At 40.8% G+C, this 16775-nt stretch overlaps 1 protein-coding gene across 1 annotated transcript; it reads right to left on the bottom strand.

Moving 5' to 3' along the window:
- Positions 1-1314: 1314 nt before the first annotated feature.
- Positions 1315-7719, bottom strand: RB195_019933 (uncharacterized protein; the record flags this gene model as incomplete). Its single annotated transcript, XM_064188009.1, has 14 exons — positions 1315-1449; positions 2057-2131; positions 2306-2374; positions 2658-2813; positions 2981-3082; positions 4325-4504; positions 4560-4667; positions 4730-4852; positions 4914-5016; positions 6058-6170; positions 6265-6357; positions 6825-6929; positions 7008-7124; positions 7630-7719. The coding sequence occupies 14 exons, from the start codon at positions 7717-7719 to the stop codon at positions 1315-1317; spliced, it is 1569 nt and encodes a 522-aa protein (XP_064043890.1).
- Between the last annotated feature and the right edge of the window lie 9056 nt (positions 7720-16775).

The following is a 16775-nucleotide window of genomic DNA, read 5'->3' as shown; positions in this document are numbered from 1 at the left end:
GTAATCCATGCGTAACTGCACATTTTTTCAGAGCACCATATTTTGCATTAACGCGAGCTCTGCTTATTTATTCGTATGTGCTGTTGCTGTGGTAGTCATTTACATGAGCAGAAATACTTATTCAAAAGTATGAGTTCTATAGAAATGGAAGTCAAAGAGAATTAATACGGGCGATCATGATGATCTACAGATTGTCAAAAATTAATCGTGTGGCTTAATGGCATCGAAGACAATAGGAGAACTTACTTACAACCAACCAGAAGCTGGTAAAGGAAGAAATTGTGCGAGAATAACGCACGACTCCTTCAAACGGAGAATAAAGAATTTTACTTCTCACGTTTAGATGCAATGACTTCAATAACTCGGTTCCACAGTCTTTACGCGAAAAGTTATTAGAACAAAAACTAGGTGGATTCACTACGACCTATCTGAGTTTGTTCTTGTGCTAGAGTAAAAAAAAAAAAACAAAAAAAAAACAGCACTAACAGATGTTTGCTTGATCATAAACCCTGAATATTTCGTCTAAAGTGATCATTTTATGGATATTAGAGAAGAATAGAATTTAACAAAACGACCTTTACTGCAAAAAGACCAAGGAATAAATTTGCATATATCTCAAATTATGACAACTTTCAGCAGTTCACTTCCTGTCTCGTGAAGCTGCAGACGTTTTTTGAAAAGAAAGAAATTTGGTCATGTAAACGACATCCACCGCATACGAGCACTCAGCGAAGACAAATGTCAATCCGCACAACAGAGCAAGACGCTCGCCTAAACCGCTCAAAACGTCATCCCAATCTACAGCGAAGTAGAATGTAGACAGGGAGACAACGAACGTACTAGAAGAGATCCCATTATCAGCAAAGTATCACAGAAACTGACAAACGAAAATAAAGGAGTGCTGTACATGCTAATAGAATTAGAAAAACTAAATCAGTGCGATACACTAGAAGATATTACACTGTAAAGAAGAAACATAATCTCAAAGTCAAATAACACAAAGAGTAAATGTGTTCTCGTTGCGAGACTAGATCGCTTCTAGCACTGACAAATTTATTTTGAAAAATCTATTATAAAACTTCCCGAAAACCTGAGAAAGACATCAGATTCCCGGCTATTCGGAGCGTTGCTTCAATGCCCTCTCTCTTAGGAAAAGAAACACTTTCGCATATACGGAGCAAAAATGGTGGGATCAAAGAAAAAATGATAAATACATGGAAATTGCATATTTTAGATACTTCGCTCATATCTAAAGGAATTTGTTCGCAACGTACTGATCCACTCTACGTCGAGCGTAGACGTTCCCCATCAGAATTATCGCAAACTGTGAAACAAATTTAGCTTGCTCCTAGCGGCCCGTTGTTGTCCAGATTTGCTGAATACGTGCCAGAAACGTAGCGTTTCATCACCAGCTCCCGTCACAATTGATTCTCCATCAGGAGACATAGCCTAAAAGGAGAAATATATTCAAAATCATTTATTTCTGCACCTTCCTTGTCTTCTTCCATATTACTAACACTTTTGTCATCAATTAAAATTTGGCTGCCTTACTGCATTAGTTAATGGTTCTGTTGGAAAGCTAGTATTAGCTGACATCCACTTCCCTCACACAAGTGTAAGTAAGCGGTATGGTAGTGGCTAGGTTTTCAGTAAATGAAAGACGAAACCTTGATTCATTAGTTTTTTGTGAACGAGAAAAGAAACACATATCAAACGTTTAGCTGATGTCTAAGGTGCTAACTGTTTTTTGAGGAATGTTCTCATCACAAGAGGAACAGCTAACTATTTGTAGCTATACTATGTGTTATGTTCTATTCTTTGAGCTGCGGAAGGAGTTTAACAGTGGCAATTAGTGATACCCGTCACGAAAGATTCAGAAATGGCTTAAAAATCATATCAGTTTCTGTTTCTAGGCAATTATGGGTCAAAAATTGTTTCCTCAATGACCTTACACTGCTGATAAGTAGATATAAAAAGAAAAACTTGGTTATCTTGAGGAGTATGGGTTTTAAAGCTAGTAATCACACAAATCCAATAAAGCGAACAAAGAGCATACCAGATAAAGAACTCTGAATTGGTGTCCAGAAAGTTTCGTTACTGGTTGTAGACTAGGATATTTCCATATTATCACCTAAAATAATACTTTTACTGGAAATAATGCAATGAAGAACAAGTTCGTTTGAACTTTTGGGTAAATGAAAGACGAAACCGCCGACAGCAGATACTACAAACCTGCAGCAATGACTAATAATACTACTGATTAATAACACTAAAAAGTAGAAAGAGGCTTCCCATGAAAACTCACTTGATTTAACGAATACCCGTGTGTCGATACTAATTCGCTGCTGTGTTTTGACCATGCAACATTGCAAACCTAAACAACCAATAAATCAAAAATAATATCACAGGTAGCATCCCGGGAGTACAATCAGTATGGGGTCAAAATGATATGAAGCACGGTGCAGATGCGTAAGCGGCTGCGCCCCAGATAACGCATATGGAAGTAGCGGTCGGAGTCGAGGTGAGACTATAGCGAACTGCATCGAGATATCCTAGCATGGGTCCCCATTTCCGCCGCACCGCTTCGAGCGCTCCGTTTACGCAACTGCATCACGCATCATGCCGTTTTGACCCTACTATATTTCCAACGGACTTACCTGACTTCCGGTATCAATGGCCTGCATTGGTTGGCCAGTCAGTGTATTCCAGAAGCGAAGATGACGGTCAGCGGTACCTCCACCTGACACCAACAAACCATGGTGATGTGGTGACCATGCGAGCGCTTTCACCGCCGCACTATGTTCGGTGAACGTCTAAAAATCTGATTTCTATGAGAACCAACAGATTTATTAGAAGAAAAGATGTGGATAAGTAAACAAAAACAATGATTGAGATGGCTGGAACTTTTGATTTAAAATTTTCCACAATTAACTCTGTAAAATTGAAGGTACATAGTTGCGAAAACGTCATAATGACTAACCTGGCTAGGGTCAGTACGCCGCATAGACCACACCAACAGTTGGTTGTCATTTCCACCAGACGCCAAATACTGTTTGTCAGGCGACCACTTTAAACCGCAGACCTAAATAGGAGTGAGGATATATGTTACGAAATGCTTCACTGGTATTCTGAAAAAGGAATATAAGACATGCTTATGGACTTCTAACAGTGATACTCCTAGAAAACTTTTCTCGTTGAAGTTAACTATATGCATACCTATGGTATGCCGATTGTAATTGACAGAATAAATCATTCTACAGTTTTCTTTCAAAACGAAGAGAAGAAGAACGTTATTGTACTGCATTATTTCTTATTGTGATTCTTTGCAGTTTTAGTGGAATAAGTTTTAGTGGAATTTGGTGTGAATAAAGGAGCCAATTAAAGCAATCTCTCTCTCTAATCTCAATCACGTTTACAGAAAAACGTGCACACCGAAAAGCTCCTCAAATGCTCTTCTAGATCTTTCTTCAAGAAGACTTTCGTGTATCTGGTTCAGTACAAACTACTCCAATACAATCGTCGAGTGAAGCCCCATATTAACTGTTTCCAACTGATAATTTGTCAGACCTATAATGTATTATTCAACTGGATAATCCTCAGAATATACGAGAAATACACCCCTTTGTCTTTCCACTTCTTAGTTTCACTCGTTCAAATATTTGTGCAAACTCTATATGAAACGAAAATATTCACTTATTTTGGCATTTCCGTGCACTAACGCGCCCCAATAAGAAAACGATTTATCGGCACCTATGCATGTGTGCCACCCCCTCCTAATTCGTATACGGGATCGTGATTATGGAGGGAAGGGTGATTCCGTCCATCCCTTCCCAACTGCCGTAAAAAAACGGTCCGGGCGATACTGCTTCGAGTGATCTGGCGCGCTATTTTCTACAACAAGTTCGATTGGAGCGCACCAGCCTTGTGCATGCGCCGCATCTTCCGAACGGTTTTTTTATACTGCAATTAGGAAGAAATGGACGGAATCACCCCCTCTCCATAATCTACTATCCCGTATAAGAATACTCCACCTGAAGTCCGTACTACATCAGATTCGTGGGGTGTTGGCTTTAATATAATCCAAATTTCATGTAACTTCTCATAATCACATCCTGTATATAGCACGTGTGTAGCAAAACAAACAAGCAATTAAACATGTCCGCTAACTGTATTATTTCTTATTGTGATTCTTTGCAGTTTTAGTGGAATAAGTTTTAGTGGAATTTGGTGTGAATAAAGGAGCCAATTAAAGCAATCTTCGAGCTGAGTTCCGGCCTCTTCAGAAAAGAAAACAATCGAAATAGAAAGAGAAAAAATAATTCACCTCTTGACGATGTGCACTCATCTTCTTCTCAGTAAGGTGAGGTTGTCTTATGTCTCGTTGAATAATGTGCCGATCACGACTACCCGAGCAAACTAGATCACCATTCCACGCCAAACAACCTACTCGCGATGTGTGGCCAGACAACTCCATTGTCATTTTTTGTGTGTGCACATCCCAAATCTAGGAGAAAATTATCAAAGTAGTGAAGGAGGATAAAAAAAACAATGATACGAACTTGAGTGATTCCTCGATTCGTTCCGACAGCAAGAAGTTCGCCTTTATCTGCCCATTGTACAGAGGTTACAGTGTCTTGATCATTAACCAAATCGCACAGTTTGATAACCTTGAAGGACAGCAGGCTGCAGTTGTCGTTAAGTGACAAACAGTAGAAACGACTAGACTCACTTGACTATTACATGCACTCCAAAGATATACACACGTATTAAGCCCCACTGATAGCATATTCTGTGATGACCAATCTACTAAATTAAGGTAGAAGTCATCCTGAAGCTCGGGGGCGTCCAGAACCTGAATATTGCTTACTTTTATTTTCCTTTGACATGATTTTAATGTGACAATCGGGACCTACCTTGTACGGATTTTTTGGAACCTTCCTTTGCGGTTTTCGAGGACTTTTCAAGAGTCTTTGACTGTCTTCACTCAGTGGACCAGAGAATGGTGACAATGCAAAGCTAAAGAAGATGAAATACGAAAACTTTTTGGAGTTAAAAGAATAACAAAGAAGTGTATCGATAGCATCTTTAAATTAGTAACTGCTCGTACACGTAACGGCTGAATGACATTATGGACCGACCGCTCGGTATTGGGAAAAAATACCACTGAGATGTTGAGCGCAACCTGTACCGAAGTACTACACGCAATATAATTTTAGGCATCTCCGCCTTAAAGCGATAACAATTCAACATTGATTACATCAGAGAGGAATTCCTAAGAATTCTGAAGGTTGAATGTCATGTACGAAGGATATAGCACATTAGCTCTTCTTCTTCATGGTTTTGATGGGCAATCATATTTTGCACACAGGGTCTTTGTCTTGTAAAATCAGACCTGTCGCCTACCAAAGAAAAAAGTCCTCAAAAATGCACGAAAACAATTCTTCTCAAAACCTATGATTCTGTAAGTTCTAGATTCCATGTTCATTGCACATGACAACGATAGACACTAAAGAAATTCTAGCATCTATGTCGTTGTGATCCACTCAGCTGTTACGAGTATCTAAGCTTGGAGTTAAAAAAAGAACATAGCTAAGCATATATCTAAAGGAAAAGTGGAGAACTTAATGTTCTCAAGTTTCATCTGTAGTGGTTTTTTTTTCGTGTGATGTAAATGGAGAAGGCCAGCTTACTAAACGTGATAAAGTGAAACTAGACTCAGAACACCAAATTCTTCTTCAAAACATATTGATTAACAAAACTAGTCAGAATTTATTTTCGGCCCTCCAGATTCTATTCAATTTCCAAAATATTTATAATTTCATCACCAATGCAACGAAAATCAACTAGATTCTACGTAGTTCTGACATATTCGTACGAAAATACCGTAAAAAAAGGCATAAAAAACAGATTCAGTTCCGTTGAAGACAAATTCATATATATGTAGAAGATGTGGAATATCGTCTCTTAAGAAGAAACAGTAAGTATAAGACTGTAACTACACACGAATTCAAGAAACAAAAAAGATTACTTTCTAGATGGTAGTAAAATAAAAAGTACCTGTGAGATGTGCTTGGATCACCCAACTTCGTCGGAGTTCTCTTGATATAACTAAAAAGCCCACCAGCCGGGCTACTTGGAGGCTTTTCTGTTTCCACATCTTTATAGCATGACTAAAAGATGGCTTGAAACAATAAAAGATGGAAAGCGTGACGTTGACGATAAGTTTCAGAGGAGTAAGACAAAGGTAATAAATAAAAAACTGACGCGTATGTCGTCTATTCTGTCCTGTAGCAACTCATTCCTAAGCAAAGCACGGACCACCATTTGATCCTGTCGTGATTCGTCGCTAGTTGGGTTCTACAATTAACTTCCATTCACTTATATGCATCAACTGAGGCACTCAAGTTTCTTAATATTAAACTGCTTATGAAAAAATGGTGTGGTGCGGTGGTACCATAAAAAAGGCTCTTTTGCTTCAACAGATTCAGAATGCTTTTCTGTCACTGTTCAACTGCCACTTTTAAAGGCTAAGTTTGGTTCAAAAACGGAGAAGAGCATTAAAAGCAAAAACGGCCAACATTATTTTATTATAACGCTCATAGCTGCGACAGTTGGAGCCAGGGCTCCAATCCCCTTCACTTTTGGAGTTGGTGAAGGGACCCTCTTTACTTCTGAATAGTTGGCAAAGAGATCATCATCATTTGAGCTGCACCCCATGAGCTAGACCCTTTCACCTGAGGCTCCTCCCTGTCGCACCTATGACAACGTCTGTAGCTATGTGTGCCATTATCTAGCTTGGGAGGTAAAGAAGCAACCGTGAATACCTGAGCGGGGTTGTACTGAGAGCTCGGACTTCCATTGTTGTTCGCTGTATTCGTGGAAGTCGCAGGAGCGCGATTCGTATTCGGACGCTTGAATTGATTAGGCGTCTAAAATACAAGTCTCTCCAGGATACTACAAGAAATGTACAACGAGAAAAGAAACAACAAAACAAGCCAGCCACTAACCTCTTGTTCTGGACAAACTATTGCATTATAACGAGTGGTCCATTCATGATTCGGTTTGCGTATGGGTATAAATCTATCACCGTGGCTTTTCGTTGGTGTCACCAAGGGTGATCGCACCTGCAGAAAATCATACGATGAAATCATAAGATCAAATATTGTTAGCGAGGAAATCCACATATATTGCATTTATTTGTAGAGCAGTGATAGCATCTTCAAATATGGCTAGGGCAAAACGACATGAAGTAAGGTATAGTTGCATAAAAGGGTGCGCTCGAAATGGCGCGGTTGAGAAGGCGGTTGGAATCGAGGTGAGACCATCGTCAACTGCAGCGAAGAATTTTTCTAGCAAAGGCCCTCCCTCGAAACCTCTACCCTCCACCGCATTGCTTCAAGCGCAGCCGCTTATGCAACTGCGCTGTGCTTCATGTCGTTTTGAATCACGCTAGTAGGTTGCATTTGAAGAAATAAACCGAATTTTGTGCAAATTTTGTTAAAACGCACAAAACTAGGCAGAGTCACCAAAATCCGAGAAGATTTAGGAAAATTTCACTACTATGAATGCTCTGTTGCTTTTGTCCTTTATTTTTGTTGTTACATAGAAGTAGAAAATGAAAGCACAAACCGGGGCCGCACATATTTTCACAGGGGAAGTTCCAGGATTATGCGGTTTCAACAGTTTCCTTTCTTTGCTTGGACTAGGTGCGGGTATCATACCTGAATAGTTTCAGAACTATTCAAATGCTAAGAAACTGCCAAGTAACGGATCGAAACGAAAGTACTAAATAGCGTCGTCAGCAAAATACAAGTGAAACGAAGACACTTTGTAAGACAATACATAACATGCAAAGAAACATGTTGGTCATCCAGTGTCCCTTATTTCAAAAGAAAAAGAGGGAGACATTATCAGAATATCGTAGTGTTAGAATTGTTAGAAGAAGAGGGGTAAAGTGCAATTGGGAGGGGGAAGGGGCGGGGGCACACAGTGTCGGCGTTATTTCTGTAAGTAAATAACTAAATCATTCGGGGCCCTTAGACCTAAGCATTCGTCTTAGAGGACACAAAGGCTAAAAACTAAGAGAAAAAAGAAGTAAAATAGAGCATCCAGAAGGGCACCACTGAGCGCCCCTCCCTCAACTACACTTTCCCCATAGCCGATTTCGATAAAACATCCAACCTCTCAACATCATCAAACACATAAAGTTGAAGGTTGAGTAGCGTCAGCAGTAGGTGAAACCTCGCTAAACCTGCCACCTCAGGAATCGTCAAAGGATTTGCAGTCATTCAAGATAGAATCCTATGAAGAAGGTCGAGGCGGTGTGAGACCTCCCTCTTAACGTATGAGATTGAAACGGATCAATGAATTCAGTAAAAGTCCCATACACAAAAATTCCTGTTATTTCGAGAATAGAGATGAGTTGTTCTATAGACGGAAAAACGCAAGTTTGTACGCAACTACAGGTGACACACGACACTACCGTGGCTAAGGGGACAGCAGTGAGACGGTTCTTCTTCGAGTTTGTTCAACATGAAAGAACGGTCCAATATTTAAGTAAAGTGATGGTAAATTACTCCAACTAAAAGAAAACACAAAAGCGGATAGTATGGCTTCCAACGACCACCACAACTATTACAAGAAACATCCCTTGCACAAATTCCCTTAAAGTTCGAGAGACATCAACTTGGATATTAGCAAGGTCAATTGAGAAGTACTTTAAAAAACCATGCAAATGCTATCAGAAGTAGCATACAGAAGTAGGAAATAAAAATACTTCCAGGAATAATTAAACAGTAGAAAAAAACTACAGGATTTGTCGTTTAGGAAGATGAACTTAAACATAATGATATTCCCAATTATGAGCGTGATAATTCCTTTATCTTCGAATACACGCAGAAAAAAGTGTAAAGGAAATATAACGAAGAAAAAACAGAAAGAGAAGTCGACAGTGTATGCTATCAATTAATGTCGTCTGGATTATATTTTAAAGCACTAATTTGCATTTTCATTCTGAACAAACTCAGAAGAAACTCTACACGAGTGTTCGAACATGTCCTGATTCAGCAGCTAAAGAAGTAATAAAAAAAATAGAAGAAAAGAAAAAAAAACTGAACTGGGCTACTAGGCCATGACAAGGAATGTGTTTGAACTTTATCTTTTGTGTAGTTTATCTTATGATAAATTAAAATATTCATTGAGAAGTCTAGCTTCTAGGTACAAAAAAAACCTGAGAAGTGAGTATCAGATAAGTGACCATACATGCGCTAGTCGGAACCGGTGCTCCGATCACTTTCACTTTTGGACGGTTGGCGAAGGAATCTTCATCACATGAACTGCACTCCATGAGCGAGACCTCTACACATGAGGAGGGTCCGGCTCCTCCCTATTTCACCTATGTAAGTGACATCTTTTTAACTTAAAAAAATATTATGGCGCACTGGTGCTCAACTGCGCATGCATGGCAGAGCATGATCTAACCGACTTTTCCCAATCCCCGCAGAATATCCCTAGAGAATTTGGGTGATAAGAATACTCTACTACAACTCTTAATCGTACCAATTTCTCACATAGCTTCAGTCAAAGGAAGCACAACTCGTAGCAAAATCTAATCGCAACGACATACTAGAAAAAATGTTGTGACAACAGATGCACATTGTTGTATTGCTCCAATTTGTTCGCGTCTTGTGTTATGGATGTTCAATAAATCCTGAAACGATTCGTTTGAGAAAAAAAAATGAAAACATGAAGAACCGAGTGTTGTGGTAGAAATCTCGGCAGAACTCAAGGAAATCCAAGCTCGCTGTACGAAGAAAATATCACTTCGGATATCGCTGGATAGTCACAGCCGAGCGTGAAAATTAAAGACATTATCCCACGAATCTGAGGTGGTGCAGATTCCAGGTGGAGTATTCGTATACAGGATTGGAGACTACGGAGAGGGGGGTGATTCCGTCCATTTCTTCCTAATTGCCGTAAAAAACGGCCCGGAAGATACGGCTTCATTCGTTTTGGCGCACCATTTTGTACAAGAGGTTCGATTGGAGCGCGTCAGTCTTGTGCGGCGCCGCATCTTCCGGGCCGTTTTTTACGGCAATTAGCAAGAAATGGACGGAATCACTTCCCTCTCCGTAGTCTCCCATCACGTATACGAATACTCCACCTGAAATCTGCACCACCTCAGATTCGTGGGGTGATGCCTTTAAGCAACCTGTTAGCCTAAATCGAAGCGTAGTCAGACGATCATCGTTGACTAGAGTTAGCATTTATAGTCAGTACCAAAACTCTATGCCTGCAAATACTCAGTTTAAAAAAGGTGTAATTATCCAAATCTAATGCAATTTCTGCCGAATATAAATACGTAGCTGTGAAGAACGCATCTTCACACCTCCGAATACTGACTGTGCTGAAGTGGAATTAGGAAAACACAGCACATTCGCCCGAAAACGATTCGTGGACAGTCCTGTATGTCTTCAATTCGGCTGGTTTAATTGAACATTACAGTGGTTGATGTTACAACAACATCCTTCTTTATTGATTATTCCCTATCATCATCGATCTTGTCACCGCGTTGCGGTGCTGACAGCTTAACGAAATTCCTTCGAGGAGACTTCTAGAGCATTCCATGCTGAATTATAATATTTCTGGTTAAAATTCGTAGTCTTTTTTTCGCTCCAAGAAGGAAAAAACGGAGAAAGCTCTCAGACGGAAGAAAATGTATATTCGCAGTTTTGTTTATGTACGGATACACGTACTTGAGTCATATTTTGTTGTACAACAAAAGAACACAAACTGCTACAAATATGGGACATAATAACATGAATGTGTGGAACCGCAGTAGAAAATGACCGAATTGAATCATCCACAAGGGGACAAGATTGGCAGATGCAAATGATCAATAGCTTAATCCTTCTAGAACGCAACGTTAAAAAAGTGAAATGCTAAGGAGGATCTTCATACACGGAAAATAGGTTATAACAAAGAGACTGTAATCCAGAGTCACAATAAACTCGCTCTAAAGAATTGTAGAAGAACAACAGTGACTAACGAGCCTAATAGGAACCCAGCTGAGGCCAACCAGGACACGTGACAGTCCCTTAGAAATCGACGGCTGACCCTTTAAAGAATCATTCGCATACGTGCCCATTCATTGGGTACAGTAGAATCAGATGAGCTCAAGGAAGGTCCCCAGTCATTCTTAGAAAAAAATAATTCCGAGAATAAAATACTAGAGAGAGGAATCAAGAGCGAAATAGTAGTCAGAAGAGACGGCTCGAAGTCCACCTAACGACCGTAGCATATCGTAGCCGACTGCGAAGTGCTATTCTAACAGTTGTCACACGGAAAACGATCGATATTAAAATCATCTGCTGTGGTCCCATCGATCGCCGAGGGTTAGATCCGCAGGTGGCCATATGCCAAGCGTGACCGGCGCGACGCGGCTGTCGGCGCTAGTTTCAAATTCCCATGAGCATCGGTGACCTCAACGAGGGCGGCGTTGATGGGGCATTAGGAGCTCCAAGAGCTGCACCAGATAGCGGGGAAACGTAATAGAATCCTATGAGGTTTCTGATTTTAAAGGAATTATCTATCTAAGAAGTAAAAACAAGAGGTTGGTTCTCTTGCTTTTATTTCTTGTTTGCTACTTTTTTGTATACTGTTGGGAAGTACCACCCAGCGATGGTGGTCACTTATCGTGACCTCACTGCAACTCAAGTAGTTTGTGGGCGTGGCCCACTTATTCTAGTTGTTGCCTGGTGTGCTTTAAAGGCATCACCCCACGAATCTGAGGTGGTGCAGATTTCAGGTGGAGCATTCGTATACGGGATGGTAGACTACGGAGAGGGGGGTGATTCCGCCCATTTCTTCCTAATTGCCGTAAAAAACGGCCCGGAAGATACGGCTTCAGGCGTTTTGGCGCACTATTTTCTACAAGGGGTTCGACTGGAGCGCGCCAGCCTTGTGCGGCGCCGCATCTTCCGGGCCGTCTTTTACGGCAATTAGGAAGAAATGGACGGAATCACCCCCTCTCCGTAGTCCCCCATCCCGTATACGAATACTCCATCTGAAGTCTGCACCATCTCAGATTCGTGGGGTGATGCCTTTAACATAGTTTTGCTTTGGTTGGTACGGTGTGGTCGTCTCTATAATAAATATATTCCACTGAACCACCGACTCGGTTTGTTCAATTCGGGTACTAAAACCCTAAGTCTCTAGTCACCTAATTTATACGACGAAGATGTGTTTCCTTAGGAAATTCTAGTTAAAGGTTGCTCCATAGGTTTCTTTTCACGGTCGTCAACACTTTGATTTACAACAACCTCAGCTTCAGACCAAAAGAACCTATCACATCGATGGGCGAAGACTATTGACTTTTTCGCTAAATATATGTATTCTTGATTGGAAGATCTTTCTTGTGGAAGAAAAAAATAAAAATATTAGAAAAAGTACGAACGAAACATGGGAAAGCCTATCTTTTATTCTCATTAATTGTGCTACTGTCCAGCTGTCAAAGTGTTGCGGGAATGTAATTCATACCAGCTTCTACACCAAGGGCAAAAAACAGAGTTCACCTAAGGGTTGTAGGAGGTAGTGACGTTTTTTTTTTTTGGCAAGGTTATACATAATCTTTTCTGTGTCATTGGTGACGATGTTCATGGAAAGTGGATAAGGAGCTAGATAACCATACTGCGTTAAAAAAAAGTGCATTTAGAACTTGATATTTCAAACTATAACTATAACTTCTGCTAAGCTGCTTCTGCTACTTATAACTTATGCTCAAGTACATAAATTAGTCTTACTACAGACTATCTAAGGTTATCAGGCTCTCCTATATATTTCGAAGCAATCTACACATTTCCTGTGCACGAAAGTTTCACATAGAAATATACTTCAAACAATGTGTATTCATATCTTTCCTCTCGTGTTGGATCTGCTCAACTTTTTTTTTAAATCGAAGTTGAGGAAAATCTTGTTGGGGGAAGGGAACACTCAGGAGTGCCTTTTTTTCTGGACACTATCTTACTTTTTTCTCTTAGTAACTTTAGCTTGCATCCTCTAAGACCAATGCTTAGGTCATAGAGCCCTCGAAATCGTTATCCATCCAATCCGTTTGCCTATCTGTTGCGGGAGCTCTTTCCCCTAAAGAATACGAGAAAGGAACCATAAGATGAAAGGCGCAATCACGGCGTTCACTATCACTTACTGGTTACAATGTTACCTTAGGTTTCTCATAACTTGGGAAAATCCTTGAAACTGTCCCAGTGCCCACAACTGAAGCACATGCTCCATTGTTACGCTTCCTTCGATAGTGTGGCGTATTCAAAGTGCTACCTACAACTACTCCAAAATGGTACAACTAAGACGACCATCTTCGTTGCGGGACGGTCACTTGCATTTTGCACTCCTCTCGCAGCCCAGATGCCGCAGACGCTCGACAACGGAACTTGACAATGGAGCGTTTGGTTATTTCCAATTGGTTATTTCCACCCGACTTTAACTTTTTAGCAGCTGAGTAGATTTGTTAACTCAAACCCCCTATTTCTGGAATTTGATTATGATATTGCGCTGGATTGAAGCGTATTTTACAAGAATACTTTTAGTAGGCGCAGAAATGCATTTGCTTGCTGTGCTCGTCGTCACTGCAACTGTCATCTGATCTTAAGACCAGTTACATGAACTGCTCCTCCACTCAGAAGTCGACGCGGTGTGTAATGAATTTGAAAATTACCTGACTGACTACAAACAAGATGAATTTAAGAAGTTCCTGTCGAGTTCCCGTTGTGACCACAATTTTCCTCATATCTGGATCGGTACCTCCAATTCTAGTCATATTACCCTTTGTGCACAATTGCATACAATCTTTCCTTTATGTACACATCTGTTCGGCATTGTAAATAACAATTGTGACATGGCGGCATCTTATGATGATGATATATGCCGCACACGAAGCTTCTCTCTTGATGACCGCCCACTACGGGCATTCCTGGTTTTGTGGCTCCTAGTGAGCACACTGTCATCGTTTGTCTGCTAATAAATATTTGACCACTGAACCACACTGATGCTCAGCGAAGGAAGAACCTCTATCGTACAATCTGCTTGAAACAACTTGTGGAGGTGGAACCATCGCGAATTGCAGCGGTGACTGTTGCTAACAAAGGTCCCTCTCGATCATAATGGTCACCCTCCACCGTTTCGATTCGAACTCACTCCCCCTCCCACAGCGGCTGGAATCGAGGTGGGACCACCGCGAACTTCAGCGAAGTGTGGTACAGTGTGATATGTACTAGCAGAGCTCCTTCCTCGATTCCAATCGCTACGCTCTACCACACCACTTTAAGCGCAGCCACTTACGCAGCTGCACCGAGCTTCAGCTCATTTTGAGCCGACTATCTGCTACAATATCACCGTAGGGCTGGTATAGGTACCTAGGTTTGAACCCGCCCTAGTGCTCACCAAGCCTTTCATCCCTCCGGCATCGATAAATTGGTACCAGACTTGTCTGGGAGGAAAAAACACTGACCTGACACATCGCAAGTCATTTTATGGGCCAGTTACGTTCGTAAACCTCAACCGATTCTAAATTGAAGTGGACGTGGGGGAGGGGGGTGCATCCCAAGCGGATTGATTAACGCTAGAAATCTTATCCTTCATTCTTTTAATATCACCGTAGCTAAGAGACAGCGCACCAGCTAACCTCAATTCTCTTGAGATCCCTTTGCAGTAGTATTTTTTATTCGTATCGAGAAAGGCGATGTTACAGATAAACTTACCGCTTGCACTGTATTCACATAGCGCCATATGACCTTGGAGAGTAGATGCCCATACTTCCGGTCTTTCGGTTACTTCCTGTACTTCCTCATTATTTTTATCTATGACCTCAATATGTCAAGGTTCAGATCATTCACGATTTGCATCGAAATGGGTGAGAGTAAATAATACTGAGGAGTGCACCGGACAGACAGAACACAAAGCGCGGAATTCCAGCGGGTGCGTTGCAGCCAGCTGAGTCTCCACACTGTTCTCTGTTCAAAGGAACAAAACACCAGAAGCTACTTAAAACAGGAAGTGTGTTTGTCTTGAAGGCGGACTACCACGCACTTGGTGCAGTAACCACGGGGAAAATGTAGAATTCAGGTTGATAATTACGGGAACAAGCGTGACACTGCTTAATTCCCCCTAGTCGTTCTAGAAAAGCAGCTCGAGAGCCGCTTTAGTCCGTGCGAGGTACTTTAGAACGCGCCCCTTTCCTTTCGCTCCGTTTCCTGCAGTTGCGGTTTACTCGTTGGCTTTACTTGAATAAGTTGCTGAGGAGACCTCATTGGTCCTCGATCGCTCGCACGTGGATGCGGCGCGAGCGCAAAGTTGGGGAGTTGCAACTGATTTCGTAGGAGAGGACACCGTTTCTCACGGCGATTGGGGAAATCTGAACAGACCCGGTGGTTTCCATAATATACAACCCGAACTCTACGTTACCCTAGGGTTTTCGTACCACGCCAATTTCGTGATACCGCCGCCTTTGAAACAAAGCGAAGCAAATCCACCTTGGTTGCCCCAATAAGTGACAGTGTGTGTTTCTATTCATACACGCTATTGTGTTTCCATTATTCGAAGCAACTTGTGTAGTGCATAGCATATTTTTTTTGTGTGCAAACTATTCACATATCCATGTGAATAGTTCGCACAAAAAAAAACAAGCAAAATCACCCTATTCTTCCAGTCACTATCTACTTCTTCATTCATGTTATCTCTAACTTTGATTAAGCCTCCATCTAATTATTTTTGTACAATAAATGCTCATTTACTCCTTGCAGTTACCGATTTCTACGGTAGCTTTGTTATAATTAGCGTAGGAACTGAGCTAATTATATTAGGGTCAAAATCACATGAAGCACGGTGCAGTTGCGCATCAAGCGGTGCGGTGGAGAAAGCTGCTGGAATCGAAATGGGACCATCGCCAACTCCAGCGAAGTATAGTCTTAGCAAGAGTCCTTCTTCGATTCTAAAAGCTACGCTCCAATCATTTCAAGCGGAGCCGTTTACGCCACTACACTGTCCTTCATTTCGTTTTGAACCCACTACAGTTTTGAACTCAGTGAATGCAACGTTAACTATTTCAAAAATTTCATCCGTTGCACATAAACAACAACAACAATAACTCATTGCAAAAATGACAGAACTAGAACAGAGTCGGCAACAAATCCGTCAAACCAAATGCATCCACAGCAACTCACTCCACTTCTTTTGCTCGGATTAATACATTCGCTGCCGAATGATCATCTGAGTATCATCTCGAGTAAACTCTACAAAATGACAAACAAATTGTTTATTTTGTTATAAGAAATCGAATTCACAGCAATGTAGTCCAACACTATGAGATTTTTTAAAACCAATCTACTAAAGAAGTAAGAATATACGTGGTTCTGACTTACAAACATCTTTCATTTTCATAGACCATGAGGATATGTAAAAGTGATGAATAAAAGTCAATTGAATACAATGTAACAATAAGAACAGTGCTTTCTTTCGAGTATTTCACACCGCACTCATACTTTCAGCAGCATATAAATAGATATTAACAATTATGTAGTACAGTTGAACCTGACAGAGAACATCATAAATTAAAACAACGTAGTTCTTACAAAAGAATGAAAAAACAGTTTTGATTACAAGACTATAAGTAATCTTAACAAAATTATTATGAAGAAAATGTTTCAGCAAATGCACACGAGATCAGCAAATTTCCGTTCAAAGGAGTAAGCAACAGGAAAGAAAAA

Source organism: Necator americanus, chromosome II, assembly GCF_031761385.1.
Source record: "Necator americanus strain Aroian chromosome II, whole genome shotgun sequence".
Lineage (NCBI taxonomy): Eukaryota > Metazoa > Nematoda > Chromadorea > Rhabditida > Ancylostomatidae > Necator > Necator americanus.
This window is presented reverse-complemented; position numbering and strand designations above follow the sequence as displayed.